This window comes from Petaurus breviceps, unplaced genomic scaffold, assembly GCF_028583685.1.
Source record: "Petaurus breviceps papuanus isolate PSGF00001 unplaced genomic scaffold, PetGlider_PUasm1.0 185, whole genome shotgun sequence".
Taxonomy (NCBI): domain Eukaryota; kingdom Metazoa; phylum Chordata; class Mammalia; order Diprotodontia; family Petauridae; genus Petaurus; species Petaurus breviceps.
Window position 1 is genome coordinate 37,747,146 of NW_027185797.1, and position 23,231 is coordinate 37,770,376.

Genomic DNA, 23,231 nt, shown 5'->3' on the forward strand with positions numbered 1-23,231 from the left:
GTTTTTCCATGTAGGAATGTTAATAGTTCAACTTTGATAAGTTCCTTATGATTTCTTTTCCCTGTTTACCTTCTCATGCTTCTCTTGCTTCTTGTATCTGAATGTCAAATTTTCTATTCAACTCTGGTTTTTTCAGCAAGATTGCTTTAAAGTCCTCTATTCCACTGAATGAACATATTTTCCCCTGACACATGATACTCAGTTTTGCTGGGTAGGTGACTCTTGGTTTTAATCCCAGCTCCTTTGCCCTCCGGAATATCATGTTCCAAGCCCTTCAATCCCTCAGTGTAGAAGCTGCCAGATCCTGGGTTATCCTGATTGTGTTTCCACAATATTCAAATTGTTTCTTCCTGGCTGCTTGTAATATTCTCTCCTTAATCTGGGAATTCCAGAACCTGGCTATAATATTCCTAGGAGTTTTCTTTTTGGGATCTTTTTCAGGAGGTGATCGGTAGATTCTTTCAACCTCTATTTTGCCCTCTGGTACTAAAACATCAGGGTAGTTTTCTTTGAGAACTTCCTGGAGGATGATTTCTAGGTTCTTACTTTGGTCATGGCTTTCAGGCAGTCCAATAATTTTTAAATTATCTCTCCTGGATCTATTTTCCAGGTCAGTGGTTTTTCCCATGAGATATTTCACATTGCCTTCTATTCTTTCATTTGTTTGGATCTGTTTAACAGCATCTTGATTTCTCATAAAGTCATTAGCTTCCACTTGCTCCAATCTAATTCTGAAGCAATGATTCTCCTCATTGAGCTTTTGAGATTCTTTTTCCATCAGGCAAATTCAGCTTTTTAAGGCATCCTTCTCCTCATTGCCTTTTTGGGCCTCCTTTGCTTTTTGAATCAGTCTGTTTTTTAAGGTATTATTTTCCTCAGTCAGGCTGTTGACTCTCATTTCATAATTTTCTTGCATCGTTCTCATTTCTCTTCCCACTTTTTCCTCCACTTCTCTTATCTGCTTCTTAAGGTCCTCCATGGCCTGTAACCAGCTTGTATTTTTCTTTGAAGCTTTTGGTGCAGGAGTTCTGACTTCACTGTTTTCCTCCTGTTTCATGCCTTGCTCCTTCTTGTCCCCAAAATAGGAGTGTAATGTTGGAATCTTCTGTCTGCTTTGTTTCCTTTGCCTGCTCATTTTGCCACTCAATTATTTGACTTTTGGGCTTTTTGCCGCAATAGGACTCTGCCACCAGACAGGGGAGCTTTCATCCCAAATGCTGGGGTTTTCTCAGCTGCTGGAGGTATTAGCTGGGTGCCCTTCCTGAGGTCTCCACATGATCTGACAAGCTGGACGCACACCCCAGGACCTCCACCCTAGACTGCAATCCACATCCAAACAGTTTAAAGCAAGAGCGATTACCCCTCAGACTGGTGCTTGGTCCCCCTACACTCTGCAGGCCAAGAGCTGAAGCCACCACGTGGTGCTGGCTGGCTGTACTGGGGTCTCAGAGGCTTTTCGCCCTGGGGGTAAAAGCCATGCACTCCCACTTACTGGTCCCAAAGTCCAGACTGCACTGGCCTCTCACTTTGTCCTTTGTGTCTATGTGTTGATAAATCTGGAAAGGGCCACAGCTGCTGCTGATCTGGAGTCCCTCTGGCAGGCGGCTGGTCAGGCCCGCCCTGGGGCTAAAGCCTCCGCGTGGTGCTGGGCTCGGCTCCCAGAGCGCTGCGCTGGCTGATTCCTGCCAGCCTGCGGGGCTGTTCTCGGCGGGAGGTTAGCTTCTCTGTGTCATTTTGTGGGTTCTGCAACTCCAAAGTTTGTTTAGAGTCCCCTTTTTACATGGATTGGGGAGGGTGGAAGCTGGAGCCGTGGGAAGGTCGTGCTTCTACTCCGCCATCTTGTCTCTACCCCCACGTATCAATTCATATTTAGTTTATTAATTATGGCTAGCAAATAATTAATAGATTGAAGTCAGTGGTTTTCTCTCATAAATCGAAGACCGATGACTATTTTTTCTATTGATAAGATATCCAGTACAAACATAACAAACGATGACTAAAGCTGAGTATGGAAAGAAATGTGTTAACTCAGAAGCAACAGCTGAGGGTAAATTCTTTTCCTGTTTTTAAGGCCAAAACTTTAATTGAAAAATGATCTTGAATAGTAAAAGTTTGTAACCTCAGGTTTAATTGCATCCCCAAAACCAAAGTTTATAGAATTCATTCAATAGAAATTCTGGAAATTATCTGGACATAACATTCTGTTCCCCATGATTGCCCACCCAATATCTGACATCCCAGTGTAGTTTAAAACTGCAAAATGGGGGAGGGGGCCCTTTAAGGCACATTTTGTTTTTTTATTTTCACATTAGTTATGTTGTAAAGAAGAATTGAGACCAGTGGGGAGAAGTATAGAAAGAAGAAAACAACAACAAGAAAAGAGAGAGCAAATAGTATACTTCCATCTGCATTCAGGCTCTATTTTTCTTTCTCTAGGTGTATACAGCATTTTCCATCATGAGTCTTTTGGAGTTGTCTTAGATCCTTGCATTGCTGAGAAGAGCCAAGTAAGTTATTCATAGAAAAATTCGGTTGTGTACAACATTCTCCTGGTTCTGCTCATTTCACTCAGCCTCAGTTCATATAAATCTTTCCAGGCTTTTCTGAAGCCCATGAGGCACACTTTAATCAAGATTTTTCTATTGTGGCCATAAATTGCAATCAATTTAGAATTTTAGCAATGATTGTTTAGAAATGTATGTTACCCTTGTAAAATTGTTTATATAATAAATATTGCTAAGAATTGAAACATACAACTCTCTTGACTTGTGAATTATACAGTATTAACTCTCTCCAGATCTGATGAAGAGGTTTGAGGTAGTGGTAGGAGTGGTGGGACCCCAAGAATGCCAAGGCAGAATTGTCTGGAATGAATTCACACACTCAAGCCGTCTTTCAGTCGAGAGACAGTTTATTATAACAACAGTAGTAGTAGGGCAAGTTCCCTTTGGTGAACTTGCAACCTAATGGGGGTGAATCTAGAGCTTATACAGAAAAGGGACATGGGAAAGGAATGCCAGGGGTGCTAATTAGGTCATTTAAGGAGTCCAGGTATCTTGGGAGATATGGATGGGAAAGTGTAGGAAGTTTGCAGAGATAACTTTGTTGGTACCAGACATTAGTTTGCAGAGATAACTTTGTTGGTACCAGACATTGAGGGAATTGTCAGAGGCATAGACATTGGGGTTCTGGCTTGAAAGAGAGTCCTTGGGCCAACCAGGAACAAAAATCCTTGGGCCGATATCTGCTCTGATAAGGTAATTACAGAATCAGGCCTGCAATGAGGGAACATTTTCTCACAAAGAAAGGGTCCGGGCTGCATTACTTTCAGAGACATTGTCTTAGGACTTTTGGGGGTACAGGTTCCATCACCCCATCACTGAAAAGTGAAGAATAAATAAGCAGAAAAGAGAATAGAGTATGATTTAATTGGGAAAAAGCTCTGAGGTGTGCTTTGCCAACTACATAACAGACCTTGATGGTTAATTGGGCACTCTAGGGTTTTGGAGCCTGTTAACAAGGGCTAGGAGGACCCAGAACCCTATTCCTATACTTCAACAGGAATGTATAAACCACTGCAACCCTTGTAAAAGATTTTGTAATTACAGAGAGCATCTAAATTGATTTTTAAGAAAAAGATTTGTCCCAAAAATTTCTCCTGGGACTAGGAATAGGCAATGCAAGTTTCTAGCTTCTTTTTGAGAGAATGAGAGATTTGCAGTTCTTTGATCTACCAGAGAACACCTGAATTGTAATGAATTGAGCAACAGAATATAATTATGATAGGCAAATTAATGAGAAAATCACCTGGGCTAAAATTAACTGCACAGCTTGGGAAAGTAGGGTTGTAATAAGTTATTGAGTTTAATAATAATATACTAAAACTGTGAAGGAAATAATCAGTGGAATAAATATAGTCTGGGATACAGTTGAAAGGTAGTATTTTAGCTAGCAAAGGAAGGTTGGGTAGTCTGAGTAAAGAACTTTGGAGATTTAGAAAGAGAGAAATAAAGTCTTGAGGAAAGAATATGCAAGGTATTACATAAGGTTTGGGTTTTCATACCACAACAGAGATGTACAAAAATGAAAAGATGGTTTAAACTGTTGAGAAGGTTTGAGGAAGTTTGGTTTTGTTTAAGGAAAGGTTATGAGCTATAGTTGTAATAAAAATTGTTTGTCCTTCATTTCTGAAGGGGACCAATGACATCTAGGGGTGATGTCTTGACTTGTCTGTGAATTGGATTTAAGTGAGCAGAGCTGCACAAACTTGTCAGCCTCACTCTCTTCCAGGCATCAAAGTCCAGTGGTAGGACAAAAGTCAAGACAATTGGCAATGGCCTAGGATACAGTGGATGACTTCGGCATTTTCCAAGTCTGACCAAGGTCTAAACATTCTACGGCACCTGCTTCACTCACCATATTGCTGTTGGAAGACATTGTTCTCATCTGGGGAAGTCTTCACACACTTGGGGTAGACATGTAGACACCCTCTATGTCACTGACAAGTTTGAGGCCTTTTAGTTACCTTCAACCTGGTTTAGAGCATCTGCCAAGACAGTTTACTGAGGTGTGGCCACTGTACATGCTACAGCCTTTTGGAGTCACAGGTGAAAGTTAGGTAAAAGGTGGACTCCAAAGGTGGAGGAGCAGCCCTCACATCAGAGGTACTAGCTCTCCTGAATACCCCATACCCCAGTAATAAAAATTACAACTTCATTTGAAAGCTAATAGATAAAGTTATAGAGGGATAGGAGTAAACTGATAAGAAATGGGTTCTTTCTGAGATGGTAGAACCCAATCTGGAACTAAATTATGATGTGTTCTTAAGTGTGATAATTGGGATAGATTAAAGCCAAATATCAAACTGTCACTTTTTTATTTATATTTTTCTCTCTTTTTTATTTTTTAGTTTACATTATTCATTTCTACAAGATTTTGATTTACACATTTTCTCCCCATTTTTCCTACCCATCATCCCAAAACAGCAATCCCACTGAATATTTCCTCCCCCAATCTGCTCTCTCCCATATCAAACTGTCACTTTTAAAAATCTTTGACAGTAGATTGGATGGGAATAGTGGAGCCCATAACATTAATTGCTTGGAATAACTAGCACTTGTGTAAAATATGATACTAAATAATTAAAATTATAAATTGTGATTTTTCATGATATCATTTGGAAATATAGACCCAGATGTAGTTGAATTAATCCTTGTGGGACAGTTATGATCAATCAGACTTTATTTTACTATTTAGCACGAAGAAAAAATGTTGGAAAAATGAATTGATCTTAAAATTTGTTAGCTGTGTGGTCTTAAGCCAAGTTACCATTGCTTATCAATTGTTGACTGTATAAAATAATGCCTAACATAAATGTGATTAGAGATATGGTTTGGAAAAATGAATTTTTCTTTATTGGGGGGGTTATAGATTTAATTGTTAAAAGACTGGTGTAAATATATTTTTAAAAACTCTTTATAAATATAGAAGATGATTTTCTGTGAAGTTGGTATAGCAAGGACCCCTTAAAATATCCTTATTTACTACAAGTGGAACACTAAGATCATACCAATCCTATGAACCATTTGAAGTAATTAGGTTTAAGATTTAATTTTAGTTGAGACATAGAAATTACAAAAGGAAAAGATTCAATCCTACCCATTGCACCACACTGCTCTAAGAATATTTTTGAAGCTTTGACATTTTTTTTAAGCAATCAGGGTTAAGTAACTTGCTCAAGGTTACACTGCCAGTTATTTCTGGGTGTGGTGCTGAGTGTCTGAGCCCGGGATTCGATCTCCAGGTCATTCTGACACTGGAGCCGGTGCTCTTACTCGCTGTGCTACCTGGCCGCCCCCGAAGCTTTGACATTTTTAATCTTTTGCAAGTGAAGTTAAATAAGGGTCTGGTGTTCATGCCCACCCACCTTTCAGGATGGTTTGTAGGAACCTCTTGTTCATAGAGTGGTTAGTCTCAGACCTTGCCCATATTATTGTAAAGCCATGCACAAGCAGCTTTCCAGAGGACTGATACTGTGGACAGCTTTCAAGGTTTTGATTACATAGTATAGCAAACTCTCTATTTATTCAATAATAAATCAGAGCAAAATATTCACAGAAAATCAAGATACAGCATTCACAATGTTATAACTTATCACAGAAAATGAAAATACAGCATTCTCCATGTCACAATTCAACAACTTATCACTAAAATGGCCACATAGTTTTCACCAAAGTGGCCGCATAGTTTTAAACAAGGTACATTCATTTAATCAAACACAAAATTCTTAATTCAATCACAAAGCACAAAAGTCAAAGTTCTCCAGCCCTAGGTCACAGTAAATCATAATCTCAGTCAGTACGAAGTATCCAAGTAAAGTCTTCTTTTAGCTTGACTCTCGGCTGGTTCTCAGCTTCCATGGTTCCTCTTCCATGGTCCCAGCTCCAACTGTTACCCGGGTTCAAAGGCAGGCAGCCCCCAGTTCCTTGTCCAGCTCCTTGTTCAGTTCTTTGTCCAGTTCCAGTTACATATTCAAGTTTCCAGTGTCCAGTCCACCTCAAGTCCTACACAGTTCCTATTTCTGGGAAGACAAAGCTTGACAGAGCCTCAATAATATTCATGCACATTGCCGGCACCATCATCAATTCACTATCTGCCTGTGAAATCAACTCAGACCCACCAACAAGGTCTGAGAACTCAACACAAATCAACAACATAGAAGTCAACACAGACCCACAGACAAGGTCCAAGAGGTCAGCACAAATCATCATTAAAACCCTCCTCCAGGATTCTGTAAACATACAACCAGAAAATCCTCTTTCAGGGCTTCCAGCAAGGTCCCAGGGCTTCTGTATCACAACGTATCACAAACAAACATCAACACAGATGGAGCAGACAAACACACTACCGGGATACCACGAGTTTTCTCCTTCTTGACTCTGCCACCACAAGAGTCCTCTTCACAGCTCTGATGTCTCCAGCCTGGGACTCTCCTTATATAAGGTCGTTAGCTCCTCCCCTTCCTGTTGCAGGAGTTCATGAGTTCTAGGGTTCACAAGCTGTGGGGTTCACACATTCTGTTTCTTAACAGACTTGATACAAGGCTCAAAAGAAACTTGAACTGAAACAAGGTGTTAATTCAGTAGCTGAAACCAAGTGTGAACTACTTCTGCGTTTGCCATTACAATTATACATGGAACACTATAAAAATATTGGTTATTGTGATCTGTGACTCTTATATAGGGCCTTACATGTTTCCATGTATCTTTCAAATGGAGAATGATTTAATTAACTCCTGTGAAAACATTTTGTGGTTCTCTCTGGGCACTTCCTGGAGACAATGGAGGATAGACAGTTCCAATGTCCGAATTTCTCCCTCTCCCCCTGAGTTACTCATGCCCGATTAGAAATTTATTCTATTCTTATGTAATACTTCCAAGGAAGTATCAAAGAGGGGACTCTGGGAAAATATTTGGCTGTAGATGACAGCGGTGGAAGTTACTCTTGCTGTTCTACATTCAATGAACTGAAAAATGTATGCATTCTGTTTCCTCAGTGGTGCGCAATATGTGGTTTTAGAAATATTTCCTTGAGTTAAATTGTATCCTGATTTTCATGTGATGTTCACTCAAATTGAATTTTTTCTGAAGAATGCTGCCTGGAAGTGGAACATGGAGGCGGGAAGTATGTTTTCCCTCTGCTCAGTATATAGGCTTTATCTAAGTATCTACCAGGCTAGATGAATAAGGACCTTTTGTTGCTTAATCTCTGGACTCCTTCTTACCAAACCTCACCCTTGAGATTCATGAGAAATGGCTCCTTTGGGTCACCTTCTAATTTAATTCCACCACAACTGTAAAAGTTTTAATTTTTAATAATGTAACAATCTTTACTTCGAGAAAAGCAAGAAGATTAGACCATTACCATTTGAGAACTAAGATATATGTGATTGGCTTCATGTGCTATTAAAAGCAGTGTCAAAAGGTCGAGCAAACAAGATGGTCCTTGATTGTTTTAATTTTTAATTAATAATTATTATTATTATATAATATATGATATTATATATAATTAAGTTTTAATTAATAATAATAAATATCAAGAAAAATAGAACAAAGTAATTAATTTCCTTCAGGTCCATATGAATATACACTGATGAATTTTATTTGCACAGTATCCTAATATGCAAACTTTTATTAAATTTATTATCTATAAATTCCCAAATTGTATTAGTGATTTTACATACAATATTACTTTAATCACTGTAAAGAAACCCTTTAATCATGCTCCTTCTATTTGAAATCTCTCTGAAAATAATGACAGAAAATAGTGACAGATGGGCTCATTTTATAAATCAATTGTTCAAGGATCCTGTTCAAGAATTTTTTCTCTAGCATATAAATCACATTATCCATGGCATACAGAATGCCTAGCCAGGTAGAAAGAACATATAGTATGTGAATATTAACAATTCTCTAAATTTTTAGTTACTAAATTGATGTTCTTCCTATAGCTCTGTTGTTTAAAGGTTAATTCCATAAGATATTGACTTTCCCCAAATAACTAATTGCTAGAAGGCCAATATAATTAGATTTTGTCAGACTCTACTAAACTATATTAAGTCTTTCCACTAGCCAGCTAAAGACAACATCCTAGTAATCTTCACCACTGACCTGGAACCTAGAAAGGGATCAAAGAAATACCTCTGCCTAGTTACGCCTGGAAAAAAAAGGGGGGGACACCAATTCCGGGTACTGGTAACAACAAACACCCTATTTTAAAATACCAAGTTCCTGAGTTTACTCAAACTATATAATTTGTGGACAGTGGTTAAGGACATGCCCTTTAACACAAAATTTCCAAGGGAAAATGTTTACAAGAAGGAGACAACTTCATGAAGTAGACAGTCAAAATAAAGAATAAGTGATAAAGATACCTGTTTTATAAATGGATATTAATATGCATTCACTTTACTTTTTCGTCCCTTTATAATACTTGGGTTTTTTTGTCCTCTGTCCTTTACAATGTTCTAACCCTTTTGTGAAGTTATCATGATGCTCCAACCCTACTAAGAGGTTTTGTTTTAACTATTTTAAACTATATATATATATATATATATATATATATATATATATATATATATATACACACACACACACACACATACATATATTTTTTATCCCTTCTCAGATTTACAGGAGTACAATTGATTGATTTTATTGATCGATGCTTGATACTTAATTTTAGGGAGAATATTCTGAATTTGTGTTTTGTTAGAGTCATATTTTTGTTTTGTAACTGCAAGAATCCCTCTTTTAGCTAAATTGCCTAATTTGTCATATAAACAACTGACTTATTGTGTTGTTAACTTACCGTTAAATTAGATGGCCCAAGATAATAGTTTTATGTAATGCAAAAGGAAAATTTTCTAAAGTGGATTTCTGGTAGAATGTAAATTACTCCAATTTTCCTGTATTCCTCATCTTGCTCTGTATGATTACTGCATGAATCGAACAGCCAGATGCAACAGATGCTTACTTTCAGTGTCTTCTTTTCTCCCCTAATTGGTACAAAAGATTTAATTGCTAAAAAAAAAAAAATGAGGGCTCCAAGAGCCACTCGAAACTAACCCTAACCCTTACCTACCCTGGACAAGTGGTTCCATTTGATTTGGTACAACTAGCTACACTTAACAAGGGCACCCTTTCTCAATCTTGTATAGTTAGTGATATACATCTTTTTTTAACAAACATATTTTTCCTTTGTATGACCAACTGTATTATAATGATCAGTCAATTTTTTGTCATATGTAATATCCAAGTACTGCTAGCTAAATTATGAATGAAACATATTTTTATCAACTGCTGAAGTGGTGTGTCACACTCCGAATGTAACAAATTGTAGTAAAACCCATCTCCGAATTGTTCTGGATTATTGGAATTAACTAATGAAATGGATAAGAAAATTCACACAAAATCCTTTAATGAACACTCAAACACACAAAATTTCAAAAATAGAACTGCTTCCTTTACACTTTAAAATATTTTCCAGATACAAGGGGTCATGCCTTTAGAGCCATTGTTCTCATTGTTTATCCTTCATTTCTGAAGAAGACCAATGACATCAGGAAGGTAATGTCTTGACTTGCAAGTAAATTGGATCAAAGTGAGGTAGGGCTTTGCAAAGATATCAGCCTCACTCTCTCCTCCAGGGTCATCAGAGTCCAATGGCAAGACGTAGTTCAGGATAACTGACAATGGCCCTGGATGCACTGGGAGACCTTGGCTTTTTTAAGCTGAGGTCTTTCCCAGGTCTCAGTTTGTCCGCAACACCCATTCAGTGATTAAAGGCTAGGTACAAACCGAGGCAAAAGAGAGCCTAGTTTGACTTTTCAAAAGAATCCGTCTGGGAGCGAAAGATTCTCCAAGTTTCTGTCCACAAAAGAAACAGTAGCTATTTACACTCACTCTTAGCCATCAAAACTTATAGAATGAACAAGTGAGTCTGGGACTGATTACTAACAAATCAGTGAAAGCCAGAGAGATTTGGGTTTAAAGTTATAGTCAGGTAGCTCCATTTGAATTCCAATGGGCTTTATCAAAGCCTGGTTTACCAGAGCTATAGTTCAAGAAATCATGAATGAAAACCACATGAGACAAAAGAGTTAATCGTCCCGGTTTTGGGGGGGAACCAATCAGAGCTATGAAGTAACAAGGTGAAACCTCCTCCCTATCCCATGGACTCTTCCAGGAGAATATATCGGACATGGTCCTCTTCAAAAACGAAGGCGAACACAATGGTAGAACTAGAGACTGCTCCTGGTACACGTTCATCTTGAGTGGAACAGTCCCTTCGACATTATTTTCCCCAAAGTCCCAAGGATAAGGTGACTGCTCAGCAGAATGCATATACAATTTGATTGAGCAGAATGAAATCATCCCCTGGCTGATTAAGTGACAGAATCAGAAGATATCATCTATAGAGTCATATCCCCTCCCATTTTCCATTTCCTCCTCACAGGACCTATTCTCCCCCCGCCACACACACACACACACACACACACACACACACACACACGCAAGCACACGCACACGCACACACACACAGACATACAAAGCTCTAAAAAACCATCTACAACACAGAGTGGGGTTTAGAGACCAGGTAGCAAAAAGGAGGCAGGCAAGGTGTTTTTTCCCCTGCAGTTCTCTCCATGGCCTTCCTAGGATGTAGTCTCAAGCTTGGTCATTTTCTTTCTAGGGACCCAGTCCCCAATCTCTCTGATAAAAATGCTGATCTTGACTCTATACAACTCCTGAGAAAAAAAGGAAATGAACCTAGGCCCTCCCTCCTATAGGAAGAGCTCAAGGGTCGACTCTGACTTGTCTAGAAGCCCTCAGCCACCCCCTCAAGATCTAGAACTAGAAGACCCATAAAGAACATGTTACGCAAAGCCACTGTCTTAAAGATGGATAGGGAAACTGAAGGTCAAACCTGTAAAAAGACCTAAGGCTACAGACGTGGAAGATCCAGAAAAAGTTAGATCTCATGGTCCCAAAGAAAGTGATTTTTCAAGTGCAGCAGGGCTGCAATGTGTCTTCAAAATCACATCTTGTCTCCCCTCCACCTGTCAACATCCTTCCATCCCTGTATCTCAAGAGGCAAAACCTTACACTCTTTGTGTTTCTTCATTTATCTCATACTTCTTCTTCTTCATTCTCTTCTTCATCTGTGTCAGAAATTTGGAGGTCCTCATAAAGAACACTAGTCTGATGCTTCTGGGCCAGGTCCTTTGGGGTTCTGTCTTGAGAAGGACACTGGAGTACCTGGGTTGTTGGAAGGAGTGACAAAGATTCTATTAGTGACTGGGGACAGGCCATACTCCCTAGTTGTATATTTTGGGGAAGGTGAGGACCAACATGGGGCAGCTCTATATTTTCCTCCCACCTCCTATGAATGGGGACATGACCTCAGTAATAAATCTTCCCAATGTCCTTGATTTCCACAACACCCCCTCCCTTTCCAGTTGCGGCCCACTATCTCCATTCCACCCTGGAGACAACATTAGGTCATCCCTCCCACATAACCCTAAAGAATTTTCCCCTTTAAGCCCATGACCCCCACTCTCCATTCTCCTGACCAATTTACTTACCTCTCCACCTGATTTCCATAGGAGGGTTGACTGTATGTCCTTGTCCAATGGGGATTTCTGAAGTGATCTGTCTGGCACATTCTGAGGAACTTGTTTGGAAACAGTTTTGGGTTCCTGGACCAATTTCTGGACAGGTTGGCACAGATAGTTTCTGGGCCTCTTGTACTGATGGCCAGATGAATCACACGCCAATGGCTTGGAGCACGTTGGGGGATCTCGAGACTGTATAACAGGATGAATTAGATGACTTGGAGGAATTGGGCCTGCCTTGGGTGGAGGGCCTGCTGCTTTCTGAGTCTGGGTCATGAAATCTGTCCTTTCTTGGCAGGGTTGAGTTAGGCTTCTGTCTCTGTGCTGGAGCCAGTTTTGGAGGCTCCAGTCTTGAAGCTTTTGATGTGAGGGGTCTTTAGGCTCATCCTGAGCTAACTGGAGTGGAGGTGGCATAATCTTCTGAGGGGAGTTGGCTGTGAATGTCACGGGAGGAGTCTTCTGAATCTTTTCCAAAGGAGCCCCAGCAGGAAGCATTGAATGAGAAGGAGATTTTAAGTGTCTTCTGGATGGAGGGCAAGGAACAGCAGGTTGGCATGGATGCTACAGAAAACATAAACATCACTATGTTAAGTCTATGAGATGTGACCTGTGCCCCACTCTCCTTTCTCTTTCCTAGAGCATTTGAGGGCTTGGAGGTGTGAAGGTTCAGAATTTGGGGCTCTAGACCAGGTCAGGAATGCAGGAAAGACCCCCTCCCATCTACCAAATGGAGTCATGGAATCATTTGAGATACTGAGCAACCCAGCACAATTACAGACATTAGCCCGGCTTAGCTTAACCTAGAGCATTGGTTTTCAGCACTGTGTAGGATAACAAAGAATCCCCCTCATTCTTCCCAGTGCTATCATTGTGGACATGGAGAAAAGAGAAGGCTGAAAGGGAGTGGACAATGAATTGGAGCATCTCTGTAGAAACTTGTAAAGCTCAGATTTGGATTATGAGACTTATTCATGAAGACGGGTCAGAAAGTGACAGTCCAGGGCTCCCAGAACCAGCTGACACTTGAATCTTCATGTTTATGCTGAGATTCCTCAGAACCTGCCAAAGATTTGGCCGAACTCAAAGGCTGAGGGCACTGTGGATGATGTCCCACAACTGTGAAGGACCCAGCCAGATAAAGGTGGCAGGTGAGTAAAGGCTGGGATTCCAGCAATGAGGAAGGATCACATTGTGAAAATTACCTCGTATTAGCCTTTCTGGCATTTAACTGTTAGGGATTCAGTGAGTTCCCCCAGGAGACAGTGAGGAGGGACACAGGAGGGATAGGCAGCATTTACATTCTGACCCTTTCTCATTTGGGGATCTTGAGTAAATCACTTCCCTCTTCTGGACCTTAGCTCTTCATCTAATGAATGCTCCCAAAGGCACTCCAAGCACAGACAGACGTACACTCTAAGGACCCTCTTGGTACTCCAGCCCTTGGTTCTATGATCAGTCTTACCCGAATGCAGCTTAAACTTTCCTGAGAATCCATGTGCACAGACTGTCTCTTCTGGGCAGGGGTGGACCGTTTCTCAGTCATCTTGGGCAGGGACCGTTTCTCAGCTCTTACCTTTAGAGTCTTTGTTTGGACCTCATTCACGCTGCAAAAAGGATAGTGGTGAGATCCCCGACCACGCTGAGCTCCTCTCTGGTCCCAAATCTTTCCTCAGCCCAAAGTCGCTTCTCCAACCCAATTACAGGGCACTGAAGTTCCCCATTATCAACAGTCTAGTATTAAGCCTCTGAGGGGAAGGAAACCGACTTTCATATCCACATCCCAAGCAAACATCTACATCCTCCCTCCCCCTCTAGGATTCTCCTCACCACACTTTGATGGTCCTTATTCCCAAGTGATTGGAGAGCAGTTCTAGGTCTCTCACAAAGACCCCTGGCTCCTCCCTGAACGCATGTCCCAGAATCCCATTTTTTCTTTGTTCTCATGCCCCCCTCTCCTTTGTGCCCTGATGTCCATCTATGGGTAAACCATTAGGGAGGCCCACAAATGGATTCTAGCCATTTCCCCCATCCCTCTCCCTTGTCCTCACGTTTCCAATAGCTTTTTCTTCATGAAAAGTTTGGTTTCTTGGACTTTGATAAGGGATTCCTGAGGGAGTCTTTTTGCCAGTTCCTTCTCCTCTTCCTCCTGGGTCATGATTATGAGCCTGGGGGCCTGGTTCTTGGGTGGACAGTAGTTCGGACACATCCTGTTCGTCTTAATGTGTCCTTGAGATCCACAGGCACCACACACTAGCTGCAGAAGAAAGGTTTCAAAGATTGAGCCACCTTGGTATTTTGATCTCTCAGAGGTCAGATCAGGTTAAATCGTTTCTTCATCAGCATCATCAATCGTAGATATAAAGTTTGGGGCACTGGAAGTCAGGCTGCCGTAGTAGGTCAAGGCTGAGGCTTGGGAAATGTGGGTCATACCAAGACTATGATTACCAGGGAAAATCAGAATTCGTGGTGCATGACCAAGAGGAATGAGTATAGACCAGGGGAGAAAGGCCCCAATGTGGCTGGTCACTTCAATCAGATGTGACCTTCCTACTGCCATGGGGAGATCCCATCCTTCCTCACAGCCTCTGGGAGGGTGGTGGGTGAGGACACCCTGGGGGGAACCCCTCAAACTTTGGTCCTAAGATCTAGCTCTCACCCTTTCCAAGGTCTCAGAATTTTCTCCATCCCCAGAAGGCCTAGCCCCATTCCTTTACTAACATTCAACTTGAGGGCCTCTGGCTTGGGAAGCTTCTTTGGGGGAAGGTGTCGCTTCTTCTCTTCCCTTTCCTCGGCTATGCGGATTCGGCGAAGTCTGTCTTGGAGTCTTTTCTTCTCTTTCCGCAATTCCTGCCGCTTCTGCTCATCTATCTGAAAGAACTGCCGGCTGTCCCAGCAAAGAGGCCAGAAAAGGCCCTTCAGGACCTGCCTTCCAGGCTTAGCCTAGAGGCTTCCTTCTGGGACACAGAACCCACCCATAGCCATCTTCAGAACCCAGTGGGACCCTATTGGGTATCCCTGTCCCCATCAGGCTCACGTGACTCGTAGCCAGAACTTGGACCTCTGCACAGAGTCACAGCCTAGTCCCAACATTGCTCCTCCTCTCGAGGCTCTGAACCTCCCCAGGACCAGTTCAGAGAGGCGCAGTAAGCAAAGACTCTGACCATCTTTTATACCGTGAGAAATAAAAGCACAAAGAGTTGGTGCAACTTGCACAATTGTAATCAACTCCTATTATTATTAACCCCATTTCCCTCCCCCCCCATTTTTATTGTCATTGCAGTCATGTCCAACCATCTGTGACCCTATGGGGGGGGGGGTTCTTGACAAAGATACTGGAGGGGTTTGCCATTTCCTTCTCTCACTTTGCAGATGAGAAAACTGAGGCAAACAGGGTGAAGTGACTTGGCCAGGGTCACACAGCTAGGAAGTGTCTGAGGCTGAATTTGAACTCAGGTCTTCCTGACTCCAGACTAGGAGCTCCATCAACTGAGCCACCCAGCTGCCCTGAATTTTACAGATAGAAATTAAGGTCCAGAGAGGAAGTGATTTGCCCCACATCCCCTAGCAGACTCTGGAACCAAAGCTTGCCCTGACTTCCTCTCTCCTATCCGTGCAGCCTGGGGCCCTTTGATAATTGAGGATCTAATCCTTTGTATAAACTCATTAGTCACTTTTTTGGTTTGTTTTTTGCTTTTTGGAAGGGCATTTGGAGTTAAGTGACTTTCCCAAGGTCACATGGCTAATAAGTGTTAAGTGTCTGAGGCCACATTTGAACTCAGCTCCTCCTGACTCCAGAGCTGGTGCTCTATTCACTGCACCCCCTAGCCGCCCTTCATTAGTCGCTCTGGATAAATCCCTTGCCCAAACCAATGAGACTCTCTCCTGCTGACCTCTGGACGCCAGCTACTCCCACCTCCATGCTCGCCGTGCCCTTAACCTTACATGGTGTCCTCCTCCTTGGAGGTCTTCACGCGGACGTACTCTCTGATCACTGCTGGATGCCGCACTATCTCACTCCGTGTGTACTCCTTACCAGACTCATCAGCATAGGTCCGATGGATAAGCAGACGCCCGTCGCTCGAGGTGGCAGAGCCCCCGTCTGTGAGCCAGAGAAAAGAAGCGAGACGTGGGAATGAGTGGAAGGTGAAGGACGCTGGAGGCGACAGAGACACAGGAGAAGGCGGAGACGGGAAAGGGAGAGCAGAGCGATGCCTTCAGAGGTGCTTGTAAAGCCCAGAATGCTGAGTCTTCTGTTCAGGAAGCCATCCCGCTTCCCACGTCCCCCATGGATGTGGCCCCCCTGGATGTGGCCCCCCTGGACGTCCCACTGCCTCCTTCATCACATACCCCGCTGCTGTGTCTCGCCTTTTTCTTGGAGACGAGCGCCGCCGGCTCCTCCAACCATCAGCTGCCATAGCTCCAGACGCTCTTGATTTTCTCCCTGTCTCTTCAGCTTCTGAGGATCGGTCTTACCCTCCAGGAGGTCCTCAATTTCATGGCACATCCTGTCCATTACCTGATCGCTTTCTTCATCTGATGTGCTACTGTCTGTATCTGTGGACAGCACATCGGTAGAAGCCAGGACCCTGAGAGGAACGGAGGATGGTTGGGTGGATTTGAGAAAGTAGCCTGGGCATTTTGCCCCAAATTTGTCCTCTATCCACAAGCAATATACTTTCAGGCCAGACGTTCTGAAAACCTTTCACTTAGAGAAAATGGAGCCGGCTACAGCATTGGCCAGGCCATCACAGAAACACTACAGTAGGGTTCTGTGAGGAGCGAGCTTAACTCTAAGTTAACTTGGTCCTAGATGTCAGTCTGATCAGTGGCTTTGGGCCCTAGGACCAATCTCTCCCAACAGTGACCAAAGGCACTTTGGGGCATGTAGGATCCAATGACAGGGATGGGTGGGGAAGGGGGAAAGACATGCCACCCAGAGATGTGCAGATGGGAGGCAGGAGAAGTTTTCTCACATACATGATCATCTGGAACCTCTGGAGACACTTCAGAGAGACACAGAAATGTCCAGAGAGACATCCAGATTCATAGACACACACCAGGAGTCCCAGAGAGACCCCGAGACCCAAGAACCCTCCCAAAAAGAAACAGTTACTCAGTTATCATAAGAGAGACAGAGGGAGGTCCAGAAAGACACCAAGGGATGGAGAGACAGAGAAGCCCACTGAGACCCTCCTAAGGAGACACGATGAGAAAGGAGCACCCAGAGAGTCCTGGAGACTCAAAAGCATAGAAAAACAGACTGGGGCACACACACACACACACACAGATCCTCCCAGGGAATCACAGAGACATAGAAATACAAGGGCTCTTTCCAAGGAGGCACACAAAAAGAGGTGTGCATCCAGGAGCTCCATATATATAGTCCCTTTGTCCTCCCTCTAATCCTTGGGATCCCCTTCACAGCCCTGAACCCCAAAAATGGCTGCCCCCAAACCAATCCCCCATACTTGTTCTGGAGGTCAAAAATTCTTTGGACCTCTTTCTGAAAGTGTCTCTGTTTCTCTGCTCCGGAGGATTGGGACACCCGTGCGAATTTGGTAAGGGTTCTGGAATTGGCCCCTGAGTTTAGCTTTTTGGTAGACAGGGCTCGGACAGCTGCAATCACCTCCCAGCGAGAGAGTTTCTTAATCTGATGGAGAGACATGGAGATTTTCATTCTGAGGTTGTCCTGGGAGGGAACCTGCTTGGGGGGCTCCCAACCTTCCCTGAATGCCTCTGGCCCTCTCTACCTCCTTAACCTCATTCAGACTGCCTGTCCGCTGACCCTTTCGTGGCTGGAATGAAATGTGGCCACAGCACTACAGGTGGGAATAATCCTCTTCCTTCAAGCAAGGCATCATCATCCCTTTAGAGACTCAGGTCTTCCTTCCTTCATCTCCTCCACCATTGCCCACCTGCCCCCTCCCCCACCTAGTAGCTAGTCATCCCTGGGTCCCAAAATTAACCCATAGCACTTCCTCCCCACTCTCAATATTTCTTAGAACCAATACTGATGGATGCCCTGTCTGTCATGAGAATTTCAGTCACTGGACCTATGGCACTCAGTCATGCCTAAGTTGGAATTGGAAGGCAGCTCCCTAAGAGATAGACAAGGTAGAAAGGTCTTGCATATTCTGGGGAATACTTGTTCCAAGGCACAAAGGATGGTCCTAGAGGGAAGGTTCTTTTGACAAGAATGGAGAGTAGAGGAAGAGGATGCAAGGACATTGGACCTGACACGGAGCTGGGGACAAGATTGTGGAGGTCTCTAAGTGCTTTGTCTGAAACCCTGCTGACTATGGAGGAAACTTTCCCTGGGTCTGTAACCCAACAAGTATCCATAAATGCCGGAGGCAAGGGGAAAGGGCCCAGCTGAGCCAGGCAGCCAGCCTCCTTGCCCCTTACCTCACTAAGGAACAGGGAAAGCCATGACCCCCATACCAATGACTGCCTGCCACCAGAAATACCTACTCACCTCATCCTCTGAGATCCCAAATATCCTCAGCAACTTCTGGGCTTTCCTCATGGTGAGACGTCGAAGGTCTGCATCAGTACCCTTCAGCCTCTCCCCCTCCATGCGGGTTTTGTTCTCCTGCTACATTAGACACTGAAATTCAGGCTTTCAGAGGGTACCCACACATTCCCACCAAGTCTCCCCACATCCTCCTCCAACTCACACCCTGCCACACTCACCAGCCCAATAACCCAACCTTGGCGCCAGAGCCCACTAGAATCTCTCCACCATCAGTCGCTCACCTCTGCATGCCTTTCCCCCAAATCCCTTCATCCTTCACTCTCTAGGATTCCCTGTCTTGATTTCTTTTCATTCCTCCATTCCCTGCCCCCCATAGGTCCATGCTTGATCCCCAATACCTACCAATAAGCCAAGTGCCTTTATTCCATCACACACACACACACACACACACACACACACACACACCATCTTTCTACATCTTCCGCAATCCACTGTGTCCCCTGCCCCCAATCCCACCACCCTTACATCCCATCTTAGCTTCCTTCTCTTCACATCTCTCTATCCTTTCCAGTTTGGAATCCCACCCCAGCTTAAGTCAATCCTTCCACTGCCTGAGGCCCATTCAGCTCACCTTGAGTTTGACATAGGAAATGCCCTCCCCACAGCCTGTGGGGTCAGCTGCTCCTCTCACCTCCAGCAGACACTGACCCTTGATGGCTGCCAGGAAGGCCCGAGTTGTGTTCCATGGGGCAGCCTGGACCTAGTGTTCAAGGCAGAGGAGCCAGGTCAGTCTGAGTGGAGGGTACAGTATTAAGACTCTCCCTTCCCCATCCCTCCAAATTCTCTGCTTCCTCCAAAATGGTTACTCTTCCCAATGCCAAGTAACAGTGGCACCTGGCGTGGGTCATGCCAGACTAATTGAGAGTAGGGAGCAATATTTGAGAGGAAATGGTACTTAGGAATTGAGTCTTTATCTCTTCATAGGTTCAGCCTTCCTTTGGGAATCTCCTAGGATAGATCCTCCCCTCTCCCTCTCAGACCAGTGGCTCCAGAAGGTCAGTTAAATCTCCCATTCCAGACCATGTGACCCATAGTTACCTCATCTTCCAGACATATGCCATCATCACTGGTCTCTGTGTCGAGGAGAGATACCTCCCCATAGCCAGCATCCTGGAGAAATAAATCTTGTCACAATCCAGTAATTCAATCATTCTGTAAGCATTTATTAAGCTCCTACTATGAATCGGGTAGTAAACTTAGCAGCAGAGATTCCGAAGAGAGCCAAAGACAGCCTCAAGGAGCTAAAAATTCCAAGATGGGATGATCCCAAGAGAAATGAGAGTCCTCTTTGAGCAAGGCCATATTCTCCCCACCCTATCCCAAGATTAGGGGCTGCTCAGAAAAACAGAAATAAGAGGATCTCAGAGGCAGGAAATGTCCCCAGAGGCCAGCCCATCTGACGTCCTCTTTATATATAGGAGGAAACTGAGTTCTGTGATTTTCCTAAGATCCCAGAGTTACTAAACAGTAGAATCAAGTTTCAAACTTGAGGGTCCTGATGCCCAGATCAGCATTCATTCGGTGACCCCATAGTATTTCTCCTCTCATTTCTTCTCACTCCCCACCCCATTCATCAAGCAAATGGGCATACTCACCTTGAGACGCTGCTGGGCTGCCAGCATGCTATATAGAGCACAACATTTCTCTGGGGTCAACATGAGCCTCAGCTCTTCTTCTCTTGGCAAGCGGAATCCAGACTTCAGCACCCACCAATTAAAGCAGGTCCCTGGAAGACACAGACATTTACCCTGGTGAGAAGGCGAGGACTGGGCCAAGTTTCAATCCTACCTTCATTGCCCCCTTCCTCACCCTGGCATTTAAGGCCCATCAACATTCCCTTATCTTCCTGTCGTCCTTGGCAGGCCTCTTCTGAAGCCTGCCATCTGTCATCTATCAGTCTTTCTTCCACTACCCCTCACCATCCTCTCTGCCATTTCTGGTCCTTCTGTGTTTGGCCCCTCACCTGTCCGATGGAAATCTGAACACTTGGTGAGCCTCCTTCGAATGCTGCTCTCAGCAAGTCTGGGGAAGGCCCTTCGGATGTCCTCCATTTGAATCCTCCGAGGCCTGTGAGGGCTGTTCCAAAACTGTCTATATATAAACACCTGGAGGAGAAAAGAGGAGGGAAAGTGAAAAAAGGTTAGTGGGCAGATGCCTGACACCACTGATCTTCTCCCTTGTTCCTGAGGCCATCTCCTAATCCTTCACCCTTCCCCTGCCTTCCCAGCCTGATATCACCATACTCAGCTCCCCAGGAGCCCGCCTCATTCCCACAGTCTAACCTCTGCGGCCTGATTCTGCACTTATGTTTCCAAGAATCCGAGTCATGGCAGGCAAACCCTGAGTCTCACAGTCCAGCATTGAACCCCTGATACTTCTTTGGAAGAACAGAACTGCTTCTTGTCCCCAGACCTGTACTCAAGACCTCTTTCCTTGTCCAACTCCACAACACCTCCCCCCACACACACACACAAAGACACACACACAGAGACACACAAACACACACACAGACACACAAAAACACACATACAGACATGTGCACATTACCTGGAGGAATCCATGGAGGTAAGTCTTTGCCATTTTTGAGTTAGGGGCAGGAACTTCATCTAGTGGGCACTGCTGCCCAACAGTAAACACATCCTTCACTTCCCTCAGAAAGTAGCCTGTTTTGGTCACCACAACCAGAAAGTCTGTGTCTGCCATTTGATGTGGGTAGATGGGAGCCCGAAAAAGTTTGTTCTCCAAAGCCTATTGAGAGATAAGAAATAGTCTTCACCTATTTTTGCAGACTGGCTAAATTATACTCCCAACCACATACTTGACTTTCCAGCCAAACTAGTCACCTTACAATTCCCCAAAAGTTCCCTTCTCTCACTTTCTTTAATTTGTATTACCTGCTGAAGACAGACACAGATATGGATGGAAGCAAAGAAAAGGAAGACAAATCAGAGGAGGAGGGAAAGAGAGAGAAAGAAAGAAAAAGAAAGGAAGGAAGGAAAGAAGGAAGGAAGGAAGGAAGGAAGGAAGGAAGGAAGGAAGGAAGGAAGGAAGGAAGGAAGGAAGGAAGGAAGGAAGGAAAAAAGAAATAGAGCTACTTTGAGAGAGTTGAGGAGAGACTGAGAAAGGAGAAGGAGGAAGGGGCAGAGAGAGAAGTGGGGAGGAGAGGAGGAGAGGACAGAGAGAGGGGGGAGAGGGAAAAGGGAGGCAGGGGGAGAGAGAGGAAGTGAGGTAAAGATAAGCAAAGATGATAGAATTGGAGGAAGAGAGAGGGGAGACTGGAGACTGGAGATCATGATGTAATGCTCAGTTTATCTGGCTGCTGGAGCCCTGACTCAAGTAGGTATTAGGATCAAAAGGAGAGAACATTTTACCTGCAAGAACTGTCCAGAATGGAGTTTCCCCAGGAAGGGTGAGGATGAACATAACACAAGGTTTCCATATTTGTGGGCAGGAGGCCCGGGGTCCTTCCCAATTTTCTGTAGAAGAGAAGGGAGAAAGCTTCAGCAGGGAACTAAGGTGGATGTCCAACTCCCAGCATCCCCTTGACTCTGCTAATCAAGGCTCCCCTCAACTCCTGTGCCCATTGCTGGTTGTTGTTCTGTCATTTCAGTCATATCTGACTCTTTGTGACTCCGTTTGGGATTTTCTTGGCAAAGATACTGGAGTGGTTTGTCATTTACTTCTTCAGCTCATTTGACAGAAGAGGAAACTAAGACCAACAGTGTGAAGAGAGCCACCAGGATTACACAACTAGTAAGGAGCTGACGTTGAACTGGAACTCAGGAGGATGAGTCTTTCCTGACTTCAGGTCTGGTACACTGTCCACTGTACCTATTAGCTAGCTGCCCCACGTGTGCATTACTGATTATAAAGATATCAGGAGTTCTCCCTGGGAAGGGCGAGTCTTGAAGTATGGAAGGATGGGGAAGGAGAGATGCAGGGGAAAGAAAGAAATCTGCTCAAAGGAAAGGAGAGGCATTAGGGAGGATGATGATATTGGTCTGGCTCACTCCAATGGTCTATTCTGGGAGGTGTGGCTAGGTACCTTGAGAGGAAAGGCAGTGTTTTTCTATGGAGTCCTTGAAACCCAGGGTAGAATAATCACTATGGAGTTCAGAGGAGAAGCAGTAATCTTTCCTCCACAAAAGTGAGCCACTAGCAAGAAATGCCTTCAGAGTTACTACCAGATTAGAGAAATAGCAGAATCAGTTTGGACATAGGTGGTGAAGAGAGAATTTTACATATTTTATTCATGTACCTTCAACATTCAGAGAAGAGAAAATCTGGCTCCATTCGGGATGCAGGACTTGGGAAGAAAATTATGATTCATAAAATTGTGGCCAGATGAGGGAGGGACAAGGAAAGAAGGTGAGCTAGAGAGGCTGAGGGAGAGAGGGAGAGGGAGAGAGGGAGGGGGGAGGGAGAGAGAAAGAGACAGAGAGACAGAGACAGACAGACAGAGAGGGAGAGAGACAGAGACAGAGAGACAGAGACAGACAGACAGAGAGGGAGAGAGACAGA

The 23,231-nt window shown here is 44.0% G+C and overlaps 1 protein-coding gene across 1 annotated transcript in view; it reads right to left on the reverse strand.

Moving 5' to 3' along the window:
• The window catches only part of CUNH19orf84 (chromosome unknown C19orf84 homolog), a 58,353-nt gene that overhangs the window by 28,978 nt on the left and 6,144 nt on the right, over positions 1 to 23,231 (reverse strand). Inside the window, exons 9-21 of the mRNA XM_069088218.1 lie at positions 22,082 to 22,186; positions 21,258 to 21,458; positions 20,674 to 20,815; positions 20,306 to 20,436; positions 19,749 to 19,820; positions 19,282 to 19,410; positions 18,651 to 18,764; positions 17,644 to 17,825; positions 16,523 to 16,761; positions 16,118 to 16,328; positions 14,894 to 15,059; positions 14,224 to 14,429; positions 13,638 to 13,779 (exon numbers count right to left, since the gene is read on the reverse strand). Of these exons, the coding sequence (XP_068944319.1) occupies positions 13,638 to 13,779; positions 14,224 to 14,429; positions 14,894 to 15,059; positions 16,118 to 16,328; positions 16,523 to 16,761; positions 17,644 to 17,825; positions 18,651 to 18,764; positions 19,282 to 19,410; positions 19,749 to 19,820; positions 20,306 to 20,436; positions 20,674 to 20,815; positions 21,258 to 21,458; positions 22,082 to 22,186 (2,040 nt within the window). The remainder of the gene's footprint in view (positions 1 to 13,637; positions 13,780 to 14,223; positions 14,430 to 14,893; positions 15,060 to 16,117; positions 16,329 to 16,522; positions 16,762 to 17,643; positions 17,826 to 18,650; positions 18,765 to 19,281; positions 19,411 to 19,748; positions 19,821 to 20,305; positions 20,437 to 20,673; positions 20,816 to 21,257; positions 21,459 to 22,081; positions 22,187 to 23,231) is intronic.